The 27,620-nt window shown below is 45.4% G+C and overlaps 1 protein-coding gene across 2 annotated transcripts in view; it reads right to left on the minus strand.

Annotated features, from left to right (window-relative positions):
• Nucleotides 1-27,620, minus strand: part of GDPD5 (glycerophosphodiester phosphodiesterase domain containing 5) — a 795,759-nt gene that overhangs the window by 53,171 nt on the left and 714,968 nt on the right. For both annotated transcript variants that reach the window (XM_085623289.1, XM_085623290.1), the window contains exons 9-13: nt 26,087-26,169; nt 21,438-21,588; nt 19,776-19,997; nt 1,610-1,767; nt 721-868 (exon numbers count right to left, since the gene is read on the minus strand). In XM_085623289.1, coding sequence (XP_085479415.1) covers nt 721-868; nt 1,610-1,767; nt 19,776-19,997; nt 21,438-21,588; nt 26,087-26,169 — 762 coding nt within the window. The remainder of the gene's footprint in view (nt 1-720; nt 869-1,609; nt 1,768-19,775; nt 19,998-21,437; nt 21,589-26,086; nt 26,170-27,620) is intronic.

Consider the following 27,620-nt stretch of genomic DNA (forward strand, 5'->3'; position numbering starts at 1 on the left):
AGAAGGTCACATATCGTAGCAGAGGCTGTCCCCAAAGGTTTTATAAGATCTGGAGGGTGGTAGAGAGCTTTTTATGGGCTAGGGTCCGAAGAAAGAAAGCCATGATGCAATGTCCGGCCTGACCAACGGTCAGACTAATGTGATATCAGAAATGTATTGCCATGGATACTGTGAGCTGTTGTGTATTCAATGCATTAATGTGTATCTGAAGATTTCCTCTCTTAACCTCAATGAGACACTGTGCGCTTTCCTCAGATCTTTGTGGACAATTTTGCATGTGACTGTAAAGCCTTCTTTGGTTTGTGCATTAAAATGGAAAATATATATATATATTTTAAAAGCCACAATTGGGTGAAGGTGTCCAGCTTGCCATTGAACCACTTGTCAATTATGTTGTAAAATTGTACAAATTGTTTTCCATTTCGAAAGCTGTTCGTTTTCTCGTAGGAAACCAAATATAAATTCTATCTACAAGGTTTGTGAGAGTGCACATTTTCATTTACATCATGCATTCAATCATTCACACAGATACTGACAATGCACATATATGGCTTTTTCATAGTGTGGAGGTTTATACCATGCTTCAGCACAACATAACAAGGTACAGGTAAAGAACAGGGAGAGACAGTAAGAGGAGCGACACACACTTCCGCCACACAACCCACAAGAAGGTAGCCCCTGTGGCACTACTTTACTCAGTGTTCACTTAGTGTTACTTACCATTAACCAGACGGGATATGACATCTTGTTGAGTATGTGCGGCGCATCCGACGTCACAGACTGCACCCCCGTGCACCACAGTACTGAGAAAAGCCACGGCTCGTTCACGTTGTACAGATTAGTGCTTAGATTCCCTGATGTGTACTTCCTGGCAAAATAAATAAATATGTTTTTAACAAAATACAATGAAGCAAAAAAAGTGTTAACTCAAAAGACAAAGTGTAAATATAATTAGAAAAGGAAATTTAATAGGACAGTATACCGTGCTACAATCTGAATACTTCAAGATGCTGAGAAATGCTGTTTTTAATAAAAAAAGAAAATTTTAGAAGTACAAAACTATGCTGTAAGTAAGCATCTCATGAAAGAATATGAATGCAGCCCTGCTCTGTTTCTGTTTCTCTTTCTCTCTCTCTCTCTCTCTCTCTCTCTCTATGGAGTTCTATAGACCTCTCGGATATAGGGAAACCAGTGAAAAAGACATGGTAAACAAAATAATTGTGACATTAACCTGTGTACAAAAGGGAGCGAGAGATTCTTCCCCTCTAAAAAGAAGAGCCAGCTTGGGATTTTAGAAGTAATGTGAAAATTAGGCAGAAGAGGATGCATTATGTGGCAGACACATAATTATGCGGAAAATGCCTCAACTAGAGACCCACATAATTCCATTGTCTCTGATCATAACTCAAGAAAGCATGGATTTATTTCATACAACAGTCACGAGTGAAGCAGGTTTATGGTTTTACTAGGAAGGAAAATGTGCCCTTTGTAGGAAAGAAGGGGCACAGGCAGAATTCTAAGGACAGAAGACGGAAAGCTCAGAGTTATCATTCGAGCACTTATTACACTCAAAGCCACGTCAGATCCAGTGTTCGGATCGCGGTCGTACCTGATGTCATCGCTGCTGGCTTGCGTATACCTCAGGTTCAGTTCGGTGATCCCCCGCTCTCTCAGATGCTTGACGTCCATCTTGATACCTGTGGCTTGCTGGAAGCCTGGAGCCATCTCCCTCACCCGCTGTCTTTCATAATCTGAGAGCCAGATGACCTGCAGGCACAAACAAATCAATGCTAGCTGGACTTCTCCCTTACCCTACAATGTGGTCAAAGTCCTACCAATGACTCACCAGGGATAAACGTAGGCCCCAGCCAGTGATTTCCTGAGGCCTCTCTTTCTGGTTAAAAATGTTCAGGATAAGGGGGTGTGGAATTTAATAAAATATCTACTTGTCCATGGGGCAGGTTGCTTCATAAATCTACTTGTCCTGTAACAAAATCCACTTGTCCCTTTTGTGCCATGTAATACGGCGACAAATTACGGCAGCAATCTCATTATTTAAGATTTCTGATATAGCCTCACTAATTATGCCAGGGCTCATACCATAGTAGAGTTGAATACTAGCAATTCCCTTATGTTGCTACGTTTCTGCAGATCTACATGCTGGGGCTGAAGGTAGTGGTAAGCAATAGTTCAAGGGTTGGAATGCCCTTTTGAGTCTGTGCTAACCTACCAACTTGCGTGTTTTAAGGGTTTGCACCAACTCTTTTCTAATCTTTTCCCATACTGAAAAAGGTTGGAAATTTACTCCTGACAGTGGCAGACGTAAAACTTCTTCCAGGGTTGGGAAAAAAGTGGTTGGAGGAAAAGTGAACTTGAAACATTCAGATTTTCACATGAGCAAATCTACACATGCACATTTGCTCATGCTAAAATGCTGTTCACAAATATTATCTAGGAGTACTATTTCTTGGCGTACTTCTGTAAATTCTTGTGAATTCACGGAAACTATATATATGCACTTAATGCAAGGATATATACAATGGATGCACTTTTGAGACTTTCTTCAATAATTGGGCCTCTAATTAGGCCTGGTGTTAACCATGACCCTTTGTGTTTAATAAGATTCTGTCTCTCTCTCTTTTTCTCTCGTTCTATCAGGTGGCTTCACTGTAAGTGACAGTATTCTGCTCTTTTACAAGGAGCATATTGGCACACAAAGTAGTTTTGTTCAGTGCCTGGAACTGCTGTGGCAATGTGTGCTTTTTTTAAAAATAACTTTATTTATTATTTTCAAGCAGATGTAATAACAGTGGAACAGGCCCTGCAACCCCCATTACCCAGCTGAGGCAACACATCCCAGGCCCGTAGGCCATAGGCGGCAATTTACAATATGCGATCCGCTAGCCCAGCAGGAATCCGTCCCCCACCCAATCCACCCGCTATATCCCCCTCCTTCCCTCCCTAACCCAACACCCCCCACACCCCCCTTTCCCCCAAGGTACCGTGTGCGGCTGCGTTGTAGAAGTGTGAAGATGGAGCAATCCCTAGCTTGTGTCTTTAGACGGTGAGGCGTCAGTAAGTCTGAGCAGGCGGAGGTATCTGGGACATGTAACTTCGTAAAATTCATTCGCCAACAGCGCCAAAAGAGGGCGCCAGATAGTTCGGAAGGATTCTGAAGAATGGGTGAGAGTTGCGTGTATGCGTTCCATCCCAATAATGTACCACAGTTTGTGCAGCCACCCAGTATGAGACGGGCGAGTTTGCGTACCCCAGAGTGCCAATATGTGGTGTACTGCTGCGCCCAAGGCTATCCCCATTTGCTTCCCCCGAATAGATTTCAGCGGAAAGGTGATATCGTAAGGCAACCCTAACAGAGTGTAGGCCGGCAGTCAGGGCACCTCTGTCGAAGCAGGTATCGATGTCATTAAGAACCGCCGTCCAGTACCCCGTCACCTCTCTACAGTCCCACAGGATGTGCGTCAGCGTGCCCACCTCGCCGCAACCCCTCCAACAGGTGGGGCTGCGGTCGGGGTTAATTTTGTTGAGTCGGGCTGGAGTCAGGTCCCAGTAAAGGGCAACTTTAACCGCTGCTTCTCTGCTCGCTGTATTCCTAGCAGTGTGGTGAGCTCTATAGTAGATCTGCTGCCATTCCTTCAATGAAAAGCTCCTACCTAACTCCGTCTCCCATCGTCGCTGCCCCGGAGAGCGCTCCAGGGGAGCCGGGGGACGCGGCATGAGATAGAGTTCAGAGATCAAGTGGCAATCAGACTGCTTCGATAAGAGCAATGTGTGCTTTTTGAGAGCAAAAACCATTTTTGATTTTGCCAATGCTTCTTAGAATGGTGAGGCCCCAGCAGCTCGCACACCGATAAGGTTTTACAAAAACCATACCTAAACAAGTCACGCATTGACAAAACCATAAGGTTGACCACCAATTTCAGACCTACTGGCTTTGCCAATGCTTGTTTATTTTTGTTTCCCATAATCGTATTTAAACTGGTTACACTGATTTTCCATTATGAATATTGTTGGGAAATGCAAGCATACATCAACATGGAGCTAAATGATGCTGCAAATATATGGTACCTAAAACCTTACAGTAGTTTAGCAAAATGTTTTTTCCAACTTGCATGTTTTTTGGGAACATTTTATTTTGAAAGCAAAGAATCATCACTCTTGCTTTCAAGCTTTGGCAAATATTTGCATAATCAGAGAGCATTCTGGGAGCATTATACAAAGCCTCATATTACTAAACTTTGAAAACGTGTGTACACATTTATACTGGAACAACCATCAGTAGTGCAGGTCGAGCTTACAGCATTTACTTTTAGTACTCACCCTAATAATAAAGGCTTTGCATTAATGAACCATAAATACAAGCTTGAACAAGCTTGAACAACATTTAACACATGGACACAAATATTACCTTAACTGCAGACATTGCCCTTTCCTGTTCCATAATGTGGTACTGTAAACTGGCAGCCAAAGGGTTTGTGTAGTATGGGGTTGGCCCTACTTGTCCCAAGGACAAACTACACATGAAAACTTGTTGCCCTTGACCCCAAAGAATATGTCCCGGGCATCGGGCTATAGGAATTCCACATCCCTTAACGCAGCGATATGAGTCATCAACAATTCCCACCCTTTGATCATTCAACGCCCTATTCTGGTGGATTGCAAAACTAATGACAAAAGTCCAGGATTTAACGCACTCTGCCTACACAAAAGAGCATTCAAAGTAATAGGTATTTGGTACCGGCAACCTGTAGTGGAAAAAACACGAATGTATGGTGGTATTCCACATACTTTTATCACGCATGCCTTGGGAATGCTATCATTAGAACGAACGCGTCTTTAGCACGCATTCGTTCTGTACGTAAATCAGTATAACAACTTGCCTTAATGGGGCGCTGGACTTTGGAATCGTTTAATTTACTATTCCAACTCCAGTCTGCGCAACAGCAGGGAAGGTGTTGGACTTTAATTCCAACACCATTCCACCACTGCGCGACCCCCTAAAGCAAGTCTTTCTAAGGACTTTAGTGCAGAACGAATTTGTGCTTAAGACAACTTCGCTCTGTTGCTGATGCTGTGAAGGCACAGCGTGATTGGGGCTTCATCCTAAAGGACGTTTCCCAAACAACACATCAGGAGGACAAGCACCAAGATTGGCTGCTTAGTTGCACAACTACACTGCAGGACGAGGGAATGAGCATGGCTTCTGTCTGAGCAAAGGGGGAACAGATGGGATTTCTGCTAACCAGGCTCCCAAGAATGCAGCCCAGTCAAAAACAGGTCAAAACGCTTTGCCTACAACAGCGGTCAACTATGAAATGGCCAAGCTAGGTCTTTCCTTTCTGTTACCTACAACTTCACCCTGAAGTCCTACATATTCCAAAAGACACGCACAATAACATGGTTGAAAATGGGAAAAAGTTAACAAGTTCTTTTGATCGTGGTGATGCCACATATGTTATTTACTGCTGCACAAGACAAATATTTACAGCTAAAGAGAATTCTGCGAGATGGTCAATGTCTGCATTTGTACCACGGATATCTCCCCCCACATTAATTTGGGTTTTATAAATTATTTCCAGTAGCACCTGGCAAGGGTGAATCAATTTATGGGAAATCTAGAAAATCAATTTCTAAATGTATTTCTGGGCAAGCCAGTGCATATGATCCCAGTGTTCATGCTAGCCATAGAGTTGCAGAGTTTTAACACATTTGTTCAAAGATCATGTGAAATGAGACACAGGGGTTGATGAAGGTGGGGCGTCTAAAATTATTTCAATGAGATATCACTACAGTATCATCTTTGGGAGCCTCAACATCCACATGGGTAGGTTCCTTGTATATTCTATGCATCATGAATGGTTTTAATCACTTATTTTCATCATGCATTTGCCATAGAATGGAAATGAGAACTGCAGCTAGGCACCTTCACAGAGTCGGAAGCAGGACAACATAAAGAGTTTTGCATGACTCTGGGCGTTTGATCTGGGTTTTGGACCTATAAAATGATTGCATCGGTTCTAAGCTTACATTTCATAGGCCCACCTGGACAGAATCTTATACTTTCAGTCTTCATCTCAAGAGGCAATCTGCAGACCAAAGCTCTTCCTCTTGACACAACCATCATCAAAACATCAGAAACCTGCACCCAGGTGTAAGCTGCAGCAGCTATGAGACTGTGGAACTCCCTCCACACCAACATCTGTTGAATTCCAGTCCCCCTTATATTCCATCTTACCCTCCTCCCCATTGCCAAGAAAAATTGCCTAAGCATTCAACCTCTCAGTTATAGTTTAACAAAACTACAGAGATATTGTTGCTCCTCTTTCTCTCTATACTTTCACTTACTTTGCTTGTTTTCCTATTCCTAACTAAACTACAGTTCCTTTTTTTCTTTAGATTTGTTATTGACTTCTCTATGTAAAGGTCTCTTTTGTTTTTAGAAGAGGACACCCTCTATAAAAATACTAAATAAACAAATAAGCACCACTAGCTGGTTATGGGTAAGCCCACGGAGTAGGTTAGTACAAAGCCTTGCACTCGTTCACATACAATTTTCAAAGCCCTACAGGGTTTTCTTAAATCAGGTAAAGGAAAAGGCTACTTACCAGTATGCATCTGTTCTAGGCATGTAGAGCTGCAGAGATTCACACTCTGTGAATAGATCGCCATCTGGTGTTGGGCTCGGATGCTTGCACATTGTTGTTGTCCTGGAAGAAGTCTTTGTAGTCACGAGATAGGTGACTCCTCCCTTGGACGATAGTGCGCATGGGCATCGACTCCATCCTCAGATTGTTTTTCGCCATGATGGGAAATGATGGAGTTTGTAGAAACAGAAAAGATGTCCATGTGAATGTATCTAAGTAAGATAGCACTGGAACAGATACAGGTTCCGGGGAGTTGGGTGGGCGTGTAAATCTCTGCAGCTCTACATGCCAAGAACAGATGCATACTGGTAAGAAGCATTTTCCGTTCGAGGCATATGAGCTGCAAAATTCACACTCTGTGCATAGACTGTACAGCAGTGTCTCCCCTAGCAGTGGTCACCTGTATCAGTTGCAGTGGTTTGAAAAAGTGTCTTAAGAACAGCCTGGCCTACAGAAGCTTGTTGCTTTGCCTGCACATCTACACAATAGTGTTTGGTGAAGGTGTGTGTGGTAGACCATATCGCTGCCTTACAAATGACTTCTAGGGGAATGTTCCCTAAGAATGCCATGGAAGCCCCTAGTTTGCGTGTTGAATGCGCTCTAGGGGGGAACTGTTAAAGTGCGTTTTGGTAGCATATTTGAATGCATTTGACTATCCACCTGGCAATTCCAGCTTTGGAGATGGGGTTGCCTTTATGAGGTGGAGAGAAAGCTACAAACAGTTGTTTTGTTTTTCTAAAGGCTTTAGTCCTGTCTATGTAATAAAGTAAGGCTCTTTTGACGTCAAGTGTATGAAGAGCTCTTTCCGCTACCGAATCAGGGTTTTGGGAAAACACTGGTCAATCAATCAATCATCAAGCATTTGTATAGCGCACTACTCACCCGGAGGGTCTCAAGGCGCTTGGGGGAGGGGGGTCCGCTACTCCTCGAACAGCCAGGTCTTGAGTTGCTTCCTGAAGGAGAGGTGGTCTTGGGTCAGGCGGAGGTGGATGGGGAGGGAGTTCCACGTCTTGGCGGCCAGGTAGGAGAAGGATCTTCCTCCTGTTGTGGCTCTTCGGATGCGGGGGACGGTGGCGAGGGCGTGGCTGGTTGATCGAAGCTGGCGGGTGGGAGTGTAGAAGGTCACGCTGTCGTTGAGGTATCTTGGGCCTTGGTTGTGGAGAGCTTTGTGTGCATGGGTGAGGAGTCGGAATGTGATTCTCTTGCTGACGGGGAGCCAGTGCAGGTTTCTCAGGTGTACGGAGAAGTGGCTGTGTCGGGGAATGTCCAGGATGAGGCGTGCTGAAGCGTTCTGGATGCGCTGGAGTAGTTTCTGGAGTTTGGCTGTGGTTCCGGCGTAGAGGGAGTTGCCGTAGTCCAGTCGGCTGGTGACGAGGGCCTGGGTGACCGTCTTCCTGGTTTCGGTGGGGATCCACCGGAAGATCTTACGTAGCATGCGTAGGATGTTGAAGCCTGATGCGGAGACGGCGTTGACTTGTCTGGTCATGGAGAGGTAGGAGTCCAGGACGAAGCAAAGGTTGCGTGCGTGGTCTGTTGGTTTGGGTGCGCTGCCAAGGGCAGGGGGCCACCAGGAGTCGTCCCAGGCGGAGGGTGATGATCCCAGGATGAGGACTTCTGTCTTATCTGAGTTCAGTTTCAGGCGGCTGTTCGTCATCCACTCGGCTACGTCTTTCATCCCTTCGTGTAGGTTGGTTCTGGCGGTGGCGGGGTCGTTGGTGAGGGAGAGGATCAGCTGGGTGTCGTCGGCGTAGGAGATGATGTTGAGGTTGTGTTGGTGTGCGATGGCTGCGAGGGGGCTCATGTAGACGTTGAAGAGGGTGGGGCTGAGTGATGATCCTTGTGGTACGCCGCAGATGACTTCGGTGGCCTCGGATCTGAACGGGGGTAGGCGGACTCTCTGTGTTCTTCCGGCGAGGAAGGAGATGATCCATTCCAGTGCCTTCTCCTGGATACCGATGTTGTTGAGGCGCTGCACTAGGGTGCGATGGCAGACCGTGTCGAACGCCGTGGAGAGGTCCAGGAGGATGAGGGCCGTTGTTTCCCCGTTGTCGAGCAAAGCTCGGATGTCGTCGGTGGCTGCGATGGGGCAGTCTCGGTGCTGTGGTTGGCCTCGAGGAAGGCGTCCAGTTGTCTGTTGACGGTTTTCTCGATGACTTTGGCCGGAAAAGGAAGGAGCGAGATGGGGCGGTAGTTTTTGAGGTCAGTGGGGTCTGCTGATGGTTTCTTCAGTAGGGCGCTGAGTTCGGCGTGCTTCCAGCTCTCTGGGAAGGTGGCGGTGTCGAAGGAGGTGTTGATGATGTCCCGCAGGTGGGGTGCGATGACGGAGTCGGCCTTGTTGAAGATGTGGTGAGGGCAGGGGTCGGTTGGAGATCCTGAGTGGATGGAGTTCATCGTGCGGATGGTGTCTTCGGTGTTGACTGGGGTCCAGGCGCGGAGGGTGGTGGTGGTGGGGGGGGGGTTCCGGTCGTAGGGTGCGTTGGCTGTGTGCTGAAACTGTTGTGTATGTCTGTGATCTTGCTGTGGAAGAACGAGGCGAGCGAGTTGCAGAGGTCTTGCGAGGGTGTGATGTCGTTGTTTCCGGCGCTGGGGTTCGAGAGCTCTTTGACGATGTTGAAGAGTTCCTTGCTGTTGCGGGCGTTGTTGTCCAGTAGTTCCTTGAATGCGGATTTCTTGGTGGCGTGGATCAGCTGGTGATGTCTTCGAGTGGCGAGCTTGAGGGTGGTCATGTTGTCTGTAGTTGGGTCTCTGCGCCAGGCTTTCTCGAGGGCCCGGCAGTTCTTCTTGGAGCTCTTGAGTTCGTCGGTAAACCAAGATGCTTTCTTGGTGCCGGGTCTGGCGGGGGGGGTCTTCAGTGGAGCGAGGTCGTCTGCGCAGTGGCTGATCCATTTCGTGAGGTTGTTGGCGGCTTGGTTGGGGTTCGCTGATCTGGTGGGGGGGTTCTGGCTCAGGGATGTGGTGAGCTGGTCGGCAGTGATCTTGTTCCAGCTTCTGCGGGGGACCAGTTGCGGGTGGTGGTGAGTCGTGGTCCTTCTGAAGCTGAAGTGGACGCAGCTGTGGTCTGTCCAGTGGAATCCGGTGGCGTGGCTGAAGGTGATGTCCTTGCTGGAGGAGAAGACGGGGTCGAGCGTGTGGCCGGCGTAGTGGGTGGGGGTGGTCATCAGTTGCTTGAGTCCGAGGTTGGCGAGGTTGTCCAGCAGGGTGGTGGTGTTGCGGTCGGTGTTGTGGAAGTTGAGGTCCCCGAGGAGGATGTAGTCAGCGGAGGGGAGGGCGTGCGGGCTGATGAAGTCGGCGATGTCTTCGCTGAATTGTGTGCGAGTTCCCGGGGGTCTGTAGATGAGGGTGCCTCTGAGGGTGGTCTTGGGGTCGGTGTGGATCTGGAAGTGCAGGTGTTCGGCGGCTGTGAGGGTGTCTTCGGAGTTGGTCGTGATGCGGATGGTGTTCTTGTGGACGATGGCGATGCCTCCTCCATTCTGGTTGGCGCGGTCCCTCCGGGTGACCTTGTATCCGTCCGGGATGGCGATGGCGATGTCGGGTGCTGTGGAGGCGTTCATCCAGGTTTCCGTGAGGAAGGCGACGTCTGGGCATGTGGCGTCGAGCAGGTTCCAGAGTTCCACAGCGTGCCTGTGGACGGAGCGGGTGTTGAGCAGGATGCACTTCAGGTGCTTCAGGTGGTTGCTGTTGGTGCTTGGCTTGGCGGGTGCGGTACGGGTCCGGATGCAGGAGAACTTGCAGGATTGGCAGGTGAAGGGTCCGTGGGTGCGTCTTGGGGTGGCTCTGCAGCAGCCGGGGCTCCGGCCGGTGTTGAGTGCGATGAGAGTGGCGGCGTTGTAGGTCTTGCGGACGGGCTGGCATCTGCGGGGGCCAGGGGGCCTGGCGCTGGGCGCGGGCCAGGCACGAACGGGCGCAGACGGGCTTGCCTTCGGCGCGCCAGCGGCACAGCCGCTGCGCGCGGCCGCTGAGCGGCCTCCATATGAGTGGGACAGGGAGGGAGGAGCAGCTGGGAAGTGGGAGCGGGGCGGCCAATAGGGTGCGAGGGGGGCGGAGCTATGGGACGCGGCGGCCAATAGGGTGCAAGGGGGGTGGAGCTACGGGACGCGGCGGCGGCGGGAAACGGGCGGCGAGGGGGAGATGCGGGGAAAGACAGTAGAAAAAAGGGATACAATCTGGGCACCAAAGGAGAGGGGGACAATCAAGGCAGCAAAATACACAGGTACAGTGGGGGAGAATCACTCACTCGTGGGTACAGAAGAGAAGGAGGGCACAGTCACTCTAACGCAGGCAGACACAATGCAGCAGCGGTCAGTGGTCACACAGGGGGCTGCGTGGCGGTGAGGGGAGCGACCTGCCTGGTAAACAGGGTCAGAGGTCGCTCTACTGATTGATTAAGGTGAAAAGCAGAGATTACTTTGGGAAGGAATTTTGGATTTGTCTTAAGAACCACTTTGTTACGATGTATTTGTAAGAATGGTTCTTGTATGGTTAAGGCCTGGATCTCACTTACTCTTCTGAGCGAAGTGATTGCAACAAGGAAAGCTACTTTCCATGTAACGAATTGTAATTACGCATTTGTGTATAGGCTCAAATGGGGGACCCATGAGTCTAGTAAGAACAATGTTTAGGTTCCACACTAGAGAGGGTGGCAGTCTGGGTGGAATTATTTTTTTAAAACCTTCCATAAAAGCTTTGATAGCAGGTACTCTAAACAATGACAAATGTTGTCTGTTTTGTAGGTAGACGGCGAGTGCAGCCAGATGTAATCTTATAGATGAATATGCCAAATTGCATCTTTGTAGATGTAGCAAGTAGCAGATAATGTTTTGAATTGAAGCATCTAATGGGTCAATTTTGTTGTTATTGCAGTAAATGACGAATCTTTTCCATTTAGTTGCATAGCAAGCTCTAGTAGTAGGGTGTCTGGCTTCTTTAATAATGTTCATACAGTCGGGTGGGAGGTTGAGGTAACCGAACTCTAGGATTTCAGGAGCCAGATCGCTAGATTCAGTTGTGCTGGATCTGGGTGCCTTATCTCTCCATGGTTCTGCGTGAGCAGCTTTGGGAAGAGCTGTAATTTTTGATGTGGAACTATTGATAGTTCGAGTAGTGTTGTGAACCATGGTTGCCGTGCCCATGTGGGAGCAACCAGGATCATCTTGAGAGACTGTTGTTTGAGCTTGCGTACTACTAGTGGAATGAGGGGTTGTGGCGGAAAAGTGTATGCAAATCTGCCTGACCAGTTCATCCATATCGCATTGCCCTTGGACAACGGGTGTGGGAACCTGGCAGCGAAGGTTGAGCATTTTGCGTTTGCATGTGTGGCAAACAGATCTATGTCTGGTTGGCCCCACATGTGGAAGAAGGGTTGAAGAACTTGCGGATGAAGTTCCCGTTCGTGTATCTGTTGAGTCTGATGACTTAACATATCCGCCATCTGATTGTTCACCCCTGGAAGATGTTCTGCCACAAGATATATGTTTTGTGGAATGGTCCACCTCCATATGCTTTGCGCTAGGTGAGACAGCTGCAAAGAATGTGTTCCTCCTTGTTTTTGTATGTAATACATTGCTGTCATATTGTCTGTGCGGACTAGGACAGCTTTGTTGAGGAGGTGTGTTTGGAACAACTTTAACACTAGAAAAATTGCCAGTTATTCTAGGTAATTGATGTGGAACAGTTTTTGTTGAGTGGGCCACCTGCTCTGAATTGTGTGGTTTTGGTGATGGGCTCCCCAGCCGGTGAGTGATGGGTCTGCTGTTAGCACTATCTGTGGAACCGGCTCTAGGAACGGCCGCCCTCTGGAAAGGTTTTGTGTGTTCCACCACTGCAGAGAGCAATGTGTGCGGCTGTCCACCAACACTAGAACTGTAAGTTGACCTTGAGCCTGGTTCCACTGACGTGCTAAGCATTCCTGTAAAGGGCGCATCTGAAGTCTTGCGTGAGGTACAATGAAAATGCAAGAGGCCATCATTCCTATGAGCTGCATAAACACTCATGCTGGGCGAGAATGATGGGGCTGAAACTTAGAGATGAGGGCTTGCCTACTGGCTATCTTTGCTGGATTGGGGTATGCTGGAGCTTTGGAAGTGTCTATTGTAGCTCCTAGATACTGATGTATGTAGGATGGTTGAAGGTATGACTTGGTGTAGATTACTGTGAACCCCAAGTTGTGTAGCAGCTGAATGGTTTGATAAGTATGGTGAACACACTGGTAGTATGACTTGGCTTTTATGAGCCAGTCGTCGAGGTATGGAAATACATGGATTTGTTGTCTTGGCAAGTGTGCTACTACTACTGCAAGGCACTTTGAGAACACCCTGGGTGCTGTGGTCACCCCAAATGGAAGGACTTTGAACTGATAGTGTTGGCCGTCCACTGTGAACCTTAGGTATTTCCTGTGAGCAGGGTGTATGGGAATGTGGAAGTAGGCGTCCTTGAGATCTAGTGTGGCAAGGAAGTCGCCTTGTTGAAGCAGTGGAAGAACCTGTTGAAGAGTGATCATGTGAAAATGATCTGACTGTATATAGAGATTGAGAGGTCTGAGGTCCAATATTGGCATTAGGGTACCATCATTTTTGGGGATTAGGAAATATAGAGAGTAAACTCCTGTGCCTTGTTGTTGTATGGGGACTGGTTCTATTGCATGCTTTTGAAGCAGCAAAAGAATTTCCTGTTTGAGGAGTGTCAGATGTTCCGTGGACATTGGACGCTGCTTGGGTGGTATGTTGGGTGGAGTTGCTGTAAGTTCTAGGCAGTAACCATACTGGATAATTTGTCTTACCCACTTGTCTGTAGTGATGGGATTCAAGACAGGTAGGAACTGTGAGAGTCTCCCTCCGACCGTAGTGGAATGGTCTGGAGGGAAGTCATTGCTTATTAGTGGGAGAGGCACGAGTAGTGTTGTTACCTCGGCCTCTTCATTTGTTATTTCCCCTGTACCCACCTCTAAAATATTCCTTGTTGGGGGATGTTTGTGTGGGGTTTTTGTAGGAGGAAGAAGCAGTGTCTGCACTGATGTTTTTGGATGCTCCTCTATAAAAGGAGCGTCGAAATGAACCTCGTGTCGATGGAGACTGTAATGCTCCCATGGATTTAGCAGTCTCTGTGTCCTTTTTCATTTTCTCTAAAGCTGTATCCACAGCTGGGCCAAAAAGTTGTTCGTGATTGAACGGCTGATTGAGGATAGTTGTTGGTACCTCCTGTTTAAAACCAGAAATGCGCAACCAGGTATGTCTCCTTAGTAAAACACTAGTGTTAATGGACCTAGATGTGGTGTCTGCTGCATCAAGGGCACACTTGATTGGGGCGTTAGTTATTAATTTGCCCTCTTGAATCAAATCATTGGCCTTGGTCTTATATTGATCAGGCAAATGCTGCAATAGGGTTTCCAGCTGGTCGTAATGAGCCCCATCATACCCAGCAAGTAATGCCTGGGCATTGGCTATCCTCCAGTGATTAGCTGCTTGGGCAGCAACTCGTTTGCCCAAAGCATCTAATAATTTGACTCTTTGTCCGGAGGTGGAGCATCACCGTAGGTCTGAGAGTTGGCACATTTTCTAGCGTTGGTCACCACTGGAGAATCTAAAGGAAGTTGACCCTTGATGCAGGTGGGACCACTGGGAGCAGGTTTACATTTTTTGTCAATTCTGGGATTGAGAGTTCTAGCCCTTACATGGTCTTTGAATATGTTTGGGGTGTGTTTAATAACACCTTTTAACATTGGTAAGGTTTGTACAGTCTTTTGTGACTGTGCAAAGGTGTCTATCAGGAAGTCCTCCTCTGTGTGGTCGGAATGCATTTGAACACCATGATACTGGGCAGCTCTGTCTATAAGCTGACTAAAACCAATATTGTCATCTGGGGAGAAGGTTTTGTTGAGTATGCATCGGGATCAGGAAGGTCTGGAGGATCTACTGGGTCATCATAATCATCCCAATCGTCCTGTGGTACGTCTGTGTCGTCATCAGGGTCAGTGAAAGGGTCATTGAAAGGGTCATTGTTTCCTCCCCCACCCCTTAAATTATCATCATCCTGTGGTGGTGATGAGTATGGTGGAATTATGGGAGAATTTGGAGGAGAGAAAGGCTTAGTAGGAAGAACAGGAGAAGAGGGTCGTAAAGGTGACGTGGCACAGTCTCTTTTCTTTACAGGCACCTCCGGGATATGTGGAGTGTCCAATTTCCTCTTCTTGTGTGGAACAGTGACCACATGTCCTGTTTTGGGGTCCACTTGGAGAGTTTTTTGTTTCGGATCGATGGGATCCGGTCGAAAAAGTTCTTCCTCTCCGGTAGTTGCTTTCGGCGCCGATTTTTTCGGGTCCGAGCGGGGTTTAGATTTCTGCTCCGGAGCCTTGGAAGGGGTTTTTGGATGCTTCGGCTTCGATGTCGAGTCGGAAATCTTTTTCGGTTTCGAATGTTTTGGTTTTGGATCCGAGGCCTTATTTCGGCATCAAGGTGCTCGGTGCCGATGGCTTTTTGGAGACTGCGGGAGTAGGATGCGCTCCCGGCTTCGGTGCCGATGGTGTCTGCGTGGCACCGATATGCGGCTTGGTCGGTCCCGAGCCGCCAGAAGGCTTCTCCTTTGACTTTGGAGCTGGGGGCGGGGCTTCTGAAGCTTTCTTTCGGTCGCGACTGGGGCCAGCAGGCGAAGTCTTGACCGGAGAACTTCTTTTTTTCAGGTGGGGTTGGGGTAGGGGCAGTTGTACTCACTCGTTGACCTGGAGTGATGTGGTCATCTGAGTCTGAGTCGTCTGCCTCGGAAACGATTTCCAGATCCTCCAAATCCTCCTCCGGGACATCGGGGCCTTCGTTGAAGATGTCCTCCGGCACCGGAGCTGCTCGTTGCGCCAAAACGTGTTGTCGGGCCCGGCGATCACGGATAGTCTTTTTGGATCGAAAGGAGGCGCAGGCCTGGCAATTATGCTCCTCGTGCTCGGGCGAGAGACAAAGGTTACAGACCTTGTGTTGGTCGCTGTGTGGGAATTTAGCTCCACACTGGGGGCATTTTTTAAATGGAGTCCTTTCCATTAGCTGTCGGCCCAAATGGTGTCGATATGCCCAGCGGCCCACGTCGACGACTGGAATCGGGTATTCGAGGAGCGCGTTGAAGAAAACGCAAACGACAACAATAACGTTGAGTTTTTTTTATTTTTATGATTTGCACGTCAAAGGTTTGGGTAATACAGTGCCGAACCGGAGCGCAGAAGTTACATCCGAAACCGATGGCGGAAAAAAACAATCTGAGGATGGAGTCGATGCCCATGCGTACTATCGTCCAAGAGAGGAGTCACCTATCTCGTGACTACAAAGACTTCTTTCAGGACAACAACAAGGTGCAAGCATTCGAGCCCAACACCAGATGGCGATCTATTCACAGAGTGTGAATTCAGCAGCTCATATGCCTCGAACATTATTTTCCTTCACTCATTTGAAATATGTTGATGTGAGCGTTAGGGGCTGAGGCACTGAATTAACTGTGCTGTAAGATGAAACCAGTCAAATGTCTGAAAACTGTGGTGTTCCCATCCATAGCATTTCATAAGTAGACATACATTTGACTTCATTCAGATTCATGAATTTCCTTGTTTTCAATTTATTTTCCTCAAATGAGATCCAATTAAAATCCTCTACTTCATTACCTTTTTAGTATCTCTCAATAAAGAAGGATCGTGTTTGGGCAGATGTCCTATAATGGCTTATGTGAGGAATTGGGTTGTTGGTTGAGTGGGGTGGGGTGTTTTATCCTGCTCAGGCAACAGCCACAATCGCTGTCAGGGTGAACGACTAAAGTCACTAAATTAACCTGTGCTTAACCCTGTGGTAAACCAAGTTACTGTGAAGATTTCTTAGTTCAGACTTAGTCTCTGTTTTTTGGAAGTCGAAAATCTCCAGTGGGACAAGAATGCAACCGATGAGTTCCACAAGGTTGGATACTCCTTTGGGAAAGGACTACTGAACAGGATTTGCTGCTGAGGAGATGAACGTAGCTGGAGCTGCCGCATAGTCATGCCGAAAGGTGATGCACCTTAGGTGGATGGAGAAGCAGGTTGATCCCAGTCTATTCTCAGTTTTCAGAGTAGTTTTAAGCCAAATATTTTCTATGCCCTAAGTTTTGGATTTTGGCTATATGGCACTTTTAACACCACCTTCAAAGGTCAAGGACTGGAGGGGCATGACTTGGGGTGGGGTAACATTTCACTCAGGCAAAGTCCAGGTGCATGTTCAAGATGGTTGGAGCCTTTTCTGTTCCAGAGGTTCTCATCAGGAGGCCAATCAATTAGCCCCTGGAGTCACTCTGATGGTTCGGGGTCAAGAGGAGGAACAGGGCTCAAACAGCACGGCAGGCCTCTGAAGGTTTAAGGTAGGCTTCAGGCAGCATTGTATCCCTTCCAGGTGTAGCAAAGCAGTCCGCTGAAGTACACATATGCCCACATCAGCAGGAAGTCCTCTGAGAGACCTTCCACAGGTTCAGAAAGTGAAATGAAGAGTGGGTCTGAGGTTCCTATTTTTATACCTGGTGCCCTCTTTGAAGTAGAAGAAGCTGCTAGACAGCTTCCTGTGAAGTCCTTAAAGTTTCCTTCCTTTCCTGATTCGGCACTATTCTGGCTGCATGAACAATAAACTGGTGACAAGTCTTTTGTGTGGAGGCAGGAAACAGCCAATTCAGTTGCAAATGGGTTGCTGTCAGTGATGGCCCATCCAGGAACACCTAATCCCTCTATTGTATTGCTGTCTTGGAGGAATAGACAAAGTCTAACTGCCAACTACACCCAGTCATGTGACCCAGAGATAGGCTGCAGGCCCTAAATAGCTAGAGGAGGAAAAAAGAGGAAAGTGGCATTTTCAAGACTGTAATTTAAAATATGACTTTGCCATTAAAGAGGATTTTAAATTACAATTTCTCAGACACCAAACATGATGTTCTCAACCAAAAGTTAGCACGTATTAAATGTAAAGAGGTAATCCAATGCTATCCTATGGGAGAGGTAGCCCTCACAGTAGTGAAAAACGAATTTAAGAGTTTTTCACTACCAGGACATGTAAAACTTAAAAGTACTTTTCCAATCTTTTAATTACTGTGGACCCTGCCCTATGGGCTACCCAGGGCCTATCATAGGGGGTGACTTATTTGTAAGAAAATGCTAGTTTAAGGTTTGGCAATGGAGTTATTTTGCTAATTCGAATTGGCTGTTTAAAACTGCATTCAGGCTGCAATTGCAGACATGGACTATGTTTTAGAGGTTACTTAAGTGGTTGGCACAGTAAGTGCTGCAGGCCGAATAGTAGCATTTAATTTACAGGCCCTGGGTATATGGTATACAACTTTACTAAGAACGTCTAAGTAAATTAAATATGCCAATTCGAAGTAAGACAATTTTACCATGTTTTAGTTTGTGAGCACAAGCACTTTAGCACTTGCTAGCAGTGGTAAAGTGCACAGAGTCCTAAGGAGAACAAAAACAAATTCAGCAAAAATAGGAGAGGTGAAGGTGAAAGATTTAGGGTGACCCTGCAGAGAGGGCCAAGTACAACAGCCACAACCTCAGTCAACCTAGAGCCACCACATTCGATCCCAGTTACATCCCATGATGTTTACCTTGATTTGTGAGACTACTGCCTTAACTTGCACATCCAAATTGCAGACGGAGGTTTGAATATCAAATCTAACCAGACAAAGTATTGGCCATGGTTGATTTAATCGTCTAAATGTGACTTATATACTCTGCTATAAAGTCTTCTTGGGCAGCAGGGTAACTCGTCATGCACCAACGTACTGACATTCTAAATCGGTCTTTGCTTGATTATTATTCCTACATCACCTGGTTATGTGCACATCCCCCCCATTCTGGGTTGAAAGGTAAAACACTAATTGAAAGAACTCATGCGTTTTTCCTGTCTACTTATCGACCACTGGGTCTGTCAACAGCATACAAAATCAGTGAATGTCCTTGCAGCAAACCAAAGACAAAAGAGTGGCTTGTAGCCAAGCACTGCTCACAAATGCACATAACAAGGATGCTCTACTTGCATAATAAATGTACTCTCACCTCTTGTTGTAACAGAGACATTGGCTCTCAGCAAATCAAGTGCAGAGATTTGCACAATAGGCTAGATATTATATTACACACAAAAAAACGCTGTCACACTAATCACGGTTTTCTTCAATTCTTATCTAAGAAGCAGGGAGCTTTTAAAAAAGCCGATCAGTATTAAAATATTATTACGTGCCATGCTGAATAGGAAAACAAAGTACCCTGCTGAACAGTCTCTCAAACAAAATGAATGACTGGCAATGAGGAATGCTGGCAGCAGCAGAAATAATCAAGAATAAACCAGAGAAGACCAAAAGAATTTCGAACAAAATGAGGTGGCCTAGAGTGTGCCCAAAGACTGGTCCATTTTACCTCCTCCTACCTTCTCTTTACATTATGCTTGTCAACTCTGAGGTCTTTCATGTCCTTACAGAAATTGACTTCATCAGGACAATGGCTAATGGCATCCCCATGTGACGAGTTATGGTCTTCATCTGGTTTGCCAGAGGGATAGGTCTAGCTCACTTCTTCTCCTACTGCTCATCCTGTGGGGTTCATGTTACCAAATGGGTCAGTAGGACAGTTCCTGCATCACTGGTGCCTTCAGAGTCTGCCTTTCTTGTACGTCCAGGTCAGTGTAAAGATGACACCTCCAAAGAGCCCCTGCACTAGCCCACTGCCCATGACAAGTAGGCGGACGGGGCCAGGCTCCAAGGGCTCCCCGGCAACAGGAAAGTAAAGAGAAGCTTTTGCTCCATGTGTTCTACGCCCATGCTGCTTCTCCATGCATCAGATCACAGGAGTGGTTTAGTGCCCAAGGAAAAAACTATCATAAAAATCAAAAACTACCCACAAAGTAGATAAACTGCTCTTAACAATATGTCAATAGAATCTTTGAAAGAGATCAAACTCATTTTGATAATCAATATATCAAGCATAGAAGCAAAACCACCATGAGGGTATAAAGTTAACTCTGGTATGATGACTTAATTGACTCCTCTATTTGTTCCATCGTGTTGCTTATAAACCTTGGATCGATAATTTATCCCTATCAGAGTGGTGCATGCCTCTTTACGCAAGTAACTCACGAGTCGTTGTGGAATCCGGGACCTCAGAATGGTCTGCAAGGTAGCATTGATGTAGGCGCCATGGTAGGGATGTTCTTTTGGTGGCATTGGGACGCTCAAGAGCAGCGCTGTGTTGTTGTCCTTTGCTATCTGCAGCAGGTCGGTCAGTTTGCAAAGAGACTGGTTCCCCGCTTCGAAACGAGCAGCGTCAGAGAAGGAACTGGTGGTCCAGAAGGGGTTATTCTGAAACAAGGAAGGCTGAGGTTACTGTGTGACAATGATAATAACAGTTACTTCGTCAAGAACTGGACTCCAATTTTAGAAAAACGTCACAACTCAATATCAATTTACAATGATTGAGGGAATTCTAGAGGGCAGCTGTCAATAACAGTCTTGTTTTACAATACTGGTCTACTTACTTTATAGACAAAGAGAGAAGCTGGAGTTGTCTATGATGTCACTTTGAATCCTGAGGTGGAAAAATCCTAGCTACTAACAGCTAGCCATCTAAGGTTTTAACGAACAGCTTGTGCTGAAACACCCTCTCCATCACCCACAACAAACTAGCCCGAAAACCGACACACATGCCTTGTGCCCTGTCACCCTCTAAATGTCTTGCCCTTCTTCTTCCACCTCTTATTCTCTGCCTATTATTTAAACTTGATCTCTTGTCATTCTCTTCCACTAAAATCAGTGGCCGCCCCACACCCTCCCCCCCAAACAAAAGGACCTTCCATCATGCCACACTCTCTCATTGGGCTGAGTCTTCCCTAGTGCCCACTCAGCCTGACAGAGGTGCTCTCCGTTCTCTCTGTGATGGCCACGACCAACCCAGAAAGAAATCCCCTGACATTTGTGGACCTACAGGTGAGGGGTTAGTTAATGGCACCCGAGCACTCACACACCTTCTCCCTCCAATCAAGGGTGGCAGGTAAAGGCTGGAGGAAGGTGAGTGGGGTGGAAGAATATTCTCAGCCATACCACCATCTTATTTGGGTGTTTGGAGACTGGGTGGAGGTGGTGGGTTGGTTTCTGCCAAAGCAGTCTGCAGAACCAGACACTTTAAGGACTTTTCCACAACTCTTAGGAAACTTGCTTTCCATTGTTCCAACATGAGAGCAGAAAAGAATCTGTTTTCCTGCTGATATCTTGCTACAGAAAGATAGATTTCTTGCAAGTAATTGTGTTTGAACAAACTAGTATATATCAAAGGGCAAACATGAGCTTGTACAACCCAATTCACTCTACAATCTATACTTCAAAGAGTGTATCCATTATGGTAGTAGCATAATATTATGAGACTTAAAACATCATTGGCAGAGAATACTGTTATGTATGTCTAAATCGCATGCTAATGACGTCATACTGAAAGGTCAACACCCCCTTTTTGACACTGACAATTGAATGTGCCTGCCTGCACCTTCCAAAAGGCACATTCGCTTTATAATAACAAACCATTACTTGTTTCATGGAAACGCCACGCCCACTAGACGTAAAATTAATACATATCATATGTTTCAAAGGCCGACAAACTTGTGGCATTACTATTTTTTGATTTGCCCTCCTTGGTTGGTACAGATTGAACAAGTAAGGACACATGCTGCTTTACAGCTTTAAACAGGTCACAACCATGGGCTTGGAACCCCTCTTCCCAGGATGTGGCATGCAGGTGGGACAGCATACCTTGAGGTACCATGTCCCAGCGTTCAGCCTCTCCAGCTCGGTCCAGTTGAACATGGAGGAATGCTCCTGCGCCAGCTGTGGAAACACCTCCTCGACATTGGTAGTCCGCTTCAGTGTTCTGTCGTGCATCAAAAATGGCACGCCGTCATAACTGCAAAGGATTCAACAAGAGGGATGAGTCTCATAGGCGCGATACAGAGACCTCATCAGCAACCTCCCAGTAACCAACCATCACCCCCCAACCATATCGTCAACACACTACAAGCATATCTCCAACATGCCAACTTTTATTATATAATGGGCCGGTCCCATAAGCCCATGACAACAGGGGTGGTGTTATTCTTGAAGCTAGGGAGTTCTGAACTAGGGAGCTATAGACTAGTTATTTATAAACAAGCTGATCAAATTAATCATCTACTTGTATATGTGTGTGTGCATATATATATATTTATGCACTATATATTTATATATGTATATATGTGTGTGTATATATATGTGAACACATTACACGACTCATTCTAATACCTCATTGCACTGTCCCATGGCATTAAATATGGAACTGTAAGATGCAGCTCATTAGTTTAATATTTCATAGCACAATTTCTTTTCACAAATATGTAATCATACATTTGCATCTATTTAACACTCTTAGCGCCCTTGCATACATATAAAGAAAAGCAATACACCTCTGTATTTGTTAACGTGATTTGTACAATTTGCTAGGGAGGGATTCTTTCTAATTTAGAGAATAAACATTTTGACTCCCTAATTGGCTGACCAGAGTCTGTTTATAGGGAGTCATGTTTGACCACCCCAAGAATTGTCGTTGCGTTTTGGCCCATATGTCATTTCTGTGCCTCTTCAGGACAAATGTTAACAAGAACCTGGCATCGGACGTTACTGTTTCTTAACTGAAAAGTTTATCACAGTTCCTCTAATGAACCTTTGAACAGTAGCGGCTCCTGGCGGTAGTGCTGCGGGGCGGTAGGGCGGGGCGGAGGAGGGACAGGGTGGGGTGTAGTAAACTACGGCATACGGCCGAACAGAGGTAAGTACATAAATAAATAAATCAAATTACTTTGCGCACACTGCATCGCCAATGACGATGCAGCGTGCGCAATGTAATTTGTTTTATTTATTTAAGTACTTACCTCCGTTCGGCCGTATGCCGTAGTTTACTACCCCCTCCCCCGCCCCACAGCACTCCCTCCAGGAGCCGCTACTGCCTTTGAACTTTGTAACACAAGGTGTTGATTCAAACCCAGTCAAAAGTCCTAGGTAAAAGCACTTATAAATACAGCATCGATCACACTATTTCTTGGAAGCCACGGAATTAAAAAACACCAAAGGTGGACTTGGTCTACCGTCAGCTGGCCCAATGGTCAGCATGCCGCCAGCACATCACCAGCCTTAGTCTCAGTTTCTTTGTAACAGTAACCATGGAGCCAATATGCTTCACCACTCCATAAACATGATGTTTGCGCAGTGACCAGGAGCATTTGAATAGTATTTCAAACCGTGCTACCCTTGGCCAACAGCACCAGAACTTACAGATTAATGTTGTGAACTCATTCTGAATATATATCTATATATATATTTTTTTTTTCTCAGCCCCCGCTTGACGAATCACCGTGGAACTTTCAGGATAGGAGAGGACCAGAGCTGGCCAAAACTTTTGAAAATTTTGCGAAGATTCATCAATCGGCGCCAAAGTTATTCCAAATTATTAAGCAGTTACCTTCACATAATTGCATATGGAATTCTACATTGCTACAGTCCTGTATATATAATTTGTGCAAGTTTGAATGCAAGAAGGAGCTGGAAAAGTTAGCATATCTGAAATTACAACAAATGGTATAGCAGTCAGTCATCCTTTCTAACCAATGCAGGAAACCAAGTGTTTTGTGCTTCCTCTCGCCTTGAGCTGAATGTCACATTCAAACACAAAGAGGCGCATTTTCATACACGTGACCTCCTGTCCCGCATCAAGGAAAATGTGACACATTGCCAATTTATTTCAGATTCCTGTGTGTCCTTCTCTCCTGCTCGCCTTGAGCTCATATGAAGTGTGGAAAGAATGCACCGAAGGGTTCCCCTGGGCACCCTTCTGAAGGTCACATACAAGGGGCTAAGCGTGGTATTCATCTTCCAGGGTTTCACACAGCAAACTCGGCTTTTAGGTGACACACATTGTGCTCCCGTTTTGCAGCCTAATCTGTTTGAAAATATCAAACTGGATATAAGTTATTAAATTCTGCAACTAACAGAAAAAATACAAATACTTTATACAGATAAGTCATAATAATGACTGAGACGAGCATTTCCTAGATGTCCCTAATTAATGTAACTATTCGGATATGCAATGCCTTGGAGTTCTGGACAATTGTCGTATGCCGAAAGGTCTGCCTAATAATGGTCTACAGCAAAGGGTCAAACGACCACACCAGTCATTAAAGAGTATTTCTGTAGTTGTACTGTCATCTCAGAATTACCATTTGATCCAATCATTAGTGGAATGGCGCACACCAGATATGACACAGCTGTTACTACCAAGAAAGAATGCTTAATTTGTGCCGGTGTTTGAAGGAAGTGGGAGTCCACATTCAGTTTTTGAGGCCCTCAACTTATTTTCTATTGTTTTAACTAAGAGGGGGAGAGGGGAAGAGAGGGAGAGGGAGATGGGGAGTGGGAGAGACTGGGAGGGAGAGAGAGAGAGAGAGAGGGAGAGAGGGAGAGAGAGAGAGAGAGAGAGAGAGGGAGAGAGAGAGAGAATGTAAATAACCTACAAAATTGACAAATACAAACAGGAATTGGATAGGGCGGACTTGGAATTCAGCAACCAGAGCATTCTGCCCCTTAAGAAAAATATTGGGCCTCTGCACTCGTTTTTTTTCCAAATTTGGAACTGATTAAGGAAGAAAGAAACAATAACACTGATGACATGTGATATCCCAACAAGGCATTAAAAAAAGCTTCACCAACAGGAGCATATACTATTATAAAGCATTTAGTCAAAAGTAAAATGAAGATTCAAAACGTGGGTGAATATCAAACCATATCCAGGGGCGCAACCATACAATAAAAGCAGCCTATGTAAGTTTTAACTATGTATGAATTCCTAATATTTTCATACTGCTTTCAAACAAGCAGACACACTCTGGGCAGAATGATTTTGAGCAAACCACAGAAAGACAACTAAAGTAAGGTAACGTGGAATTTAGAGTTTCACAGAGTCCTATACAACTACAAAACAATTGTTTTGTGGTCAAATCTACCAACTATTCAGAATCATCTAAGATATGGTTCGGGTTTGCAGCACAATGTAAACGTGTATGTCAAAGGGAACAAACCCGGGATAAAGCACGACGCTTAGATCAAGTGTAAAGTTAATAATCAATGTCATGTCCATCCAAAATAACAGAGACAACAGACTAAATGAATTACCAGCACGTTAAAGAAAGGCAGACAAATGAGAGCGTAGTTTAAATATAATGCATAAAATTGCATTCAAATGTACAATTTGAAATCAATTTTCCCAGTTCCAGAAAAGTAAGTACTGTCAGTCAGATTTTTTAAAATAATATTGAGCTAAAATGAAACAAATTTTTTCTGTCATTATTATTCTTGAGGTTTAAGCATTTAAACTAAAACAACTACATTTGCAGCACCGAGAGACGATATACCATTAGTTACACTATTGGTTCTTTGGATTCTTCTTTGCAGTTTCTGTCAATGCAATATATGTTTCGGCCTAAAAGAATACTGATGGGTCATCTTCAGAAAAATATAGTAGCAATAGTACATGACTATGCGCCACCACTGCAGTGCAGATAATCGATTGATACTCAAAGCGATGGGTTGTTAGTATAAAAAGCTTACTATGAGATGCTTGCATCAATTCAAACCCTTATCAGATTCCCTGGGTTCCTCTACTTTGAACAGATGCAGTGTAGAAGACTTTGGTTATTATAAGCTAGTTTCAAAACTACTGTCTGAACTGGTTAAATGCCCCCACCTCATAAAAGGTTTGAGTAGTTGAATGTATTGGTCTTACAAGAGTTATTTTCAATGTATTTATTTCCTAAAGGCTTCCACTGACACTTTCTCCTTATTTCATGGAGTCTGTTATGCAAGTCCTCGAGTCGTACATACTGGAACATACTGGCTGTTCTATACTGGACCACGCTGAGCTGCAGGCGTGAAACCAGTGTAGCTGGGATAGACGTGACACTTAACGAGGATCTATAAGCCGCAATGATTTTCTTTCTATTGCGATGACATCATCATATTTTGGCGCCATGAGAGGAGACTTTCACTCAGACGAAAGCTGCTCAAGGTTGAACAAACCCTTCATGTATGTTTGTTAAAGAACACAATGTCTGAATTTATTCATATATAACTTTTTCATGGTACAGCATAGGAATGAATGCCAAAACACAGCCAATAGCCTGCATCAATAACAGCAAACTGCTCCAAGTGCCCCCTCCTTTCCAATAAATATAATTAAAATATTCTGCACGTTGCCTATGCCATAGGACACCATTTTCTAGAAGACAAAGAATTTCACAAGAGTGAGAAAAGGCGAAGCAGAGTGGACAACCGACAAACACTGAGACCTTTAAATGAGCTTCTAGGCACACAAGACTTGCCTTATCATCACGTCTGCCTGTATGCCGTAGACCTTCTGCTCCATGGCTCTTTTGAAGGACATCAAGGTGTGTTCTGGTGCAAGCTAAAACAAAGAAACAAACAATTTAAAATATGATTATCTCGAATGGACATGTGAAAATGCTCCTCTTGAAGTTCATCACTTTGGTAGAAACATTTGTGAAAGTGAGATTTTTTTGTTATTTTTCTTTTTGATCAGTGATGGTGGAAGAAGTTTCAGAAAACCTTAAAACACGGTCTAGGAGGTCGTTGTTTATATTTAATGCCGCAGGCAATATTGGGCTGGACCATAAAACATCCTCCTTGAATTCTGTCGCATCTTCATCAACACAAAGTAGGGCTTTCGCCCAAGAACGGGATCCATGATAACACAACAAAGATCGAAACACTGTCCATCTCATTCTGAACTCCATTTTCAATCTGGACTTGCATTTATAGCAATAATCCCAAAACGTCATGCTTCAGTGAACTTTACATCAATAGCCCCTTCGACATGTAGATCTCTTAATTTTCTGCCACATATAATTTGGAGATGGATACTAATACCTACCATTGCACTGCATTTTCTTGGGGTGCAATGAGTTGTGAGGCATTTCCCTTGAGCTATGAACACTTTGTACCCTGCAAAACGATGATTGCCATATATCCATTCTGCGCTGAGATGCGTACAATTAATTTCCTGATTACTTCTGTGAGGTGTGCATAAAAACAGATTTTCTATGTCAGTATCCTACATTGTGTACTAACATCAATTTCAATTTTCTATATGAATAAAATCCCTAGTTGAGTCTGGCCTAGAACCAGCTGCTCTCGCTAGTATCATGAAATGAAACATACAGAGGGGCTTTGGATCAGACCTCTATCTATGGTGGGTTCAACTGTGATTCACAAATTACTGTCCACCACAGCATGGGCAGTAGCTCAGCCTGCTTTAGCCACCGGCTCGCTTTCACAGTGTGACAACACTTTTCTGATCACATGTGTACATCCACCTAAAAAAGTGCACTTTAATACTTTACCAAAGCTTTTTTCTTTCCATTATTTGTCATTTGTAATACTTTTACTCATTAAGTCATGCTTTGCCTAGCTATTGGCATCCTCCATCATGCATGATCAAGGTTCATGAATGATCATGGTTCATGCAAGATCAAGATGCATGCATGATCAAGGATTTGCCACACTATTTTGAGTTACCTGATCTTGGCTACCCTTTGATGCTGTCTCCACAAAAGGCAGGACCTCTGGGAATTCTGACTTTTACGTTCTCTTTGTAACCTGACCAAAATCTCATCTGAGCACCCTGCAATCTAGAATGCCTACGTTTGTGCCAGCTTTGCTATTCTAATCTCAGTTATCTATAGTCTCTGGTTTCCAATGGTGCAAAGTCTTTGGTAACTGAACCAAGCTGCTTAGTTCATAGATTCTTTTAGGCTTTCACATTCGTACAGTGCTCAGACACAGCGATTTCATGGCATAAAAAACACAAATACATTTTTTTTTAAAGATAAGTAACCA

This window comes from Triturus cristatus, chromosome 8, assembly GCF_964204655.1.
Source record: "Triturus cristatus chromosome 8, aTriCri1.1, whole genome shotgun sequence".
Lineage (NCBI taxonomy): Eukaryota > Metazoa > Chordata > Amphibia > Caudata > Salamandridae > Triturus > Triturus cristatus.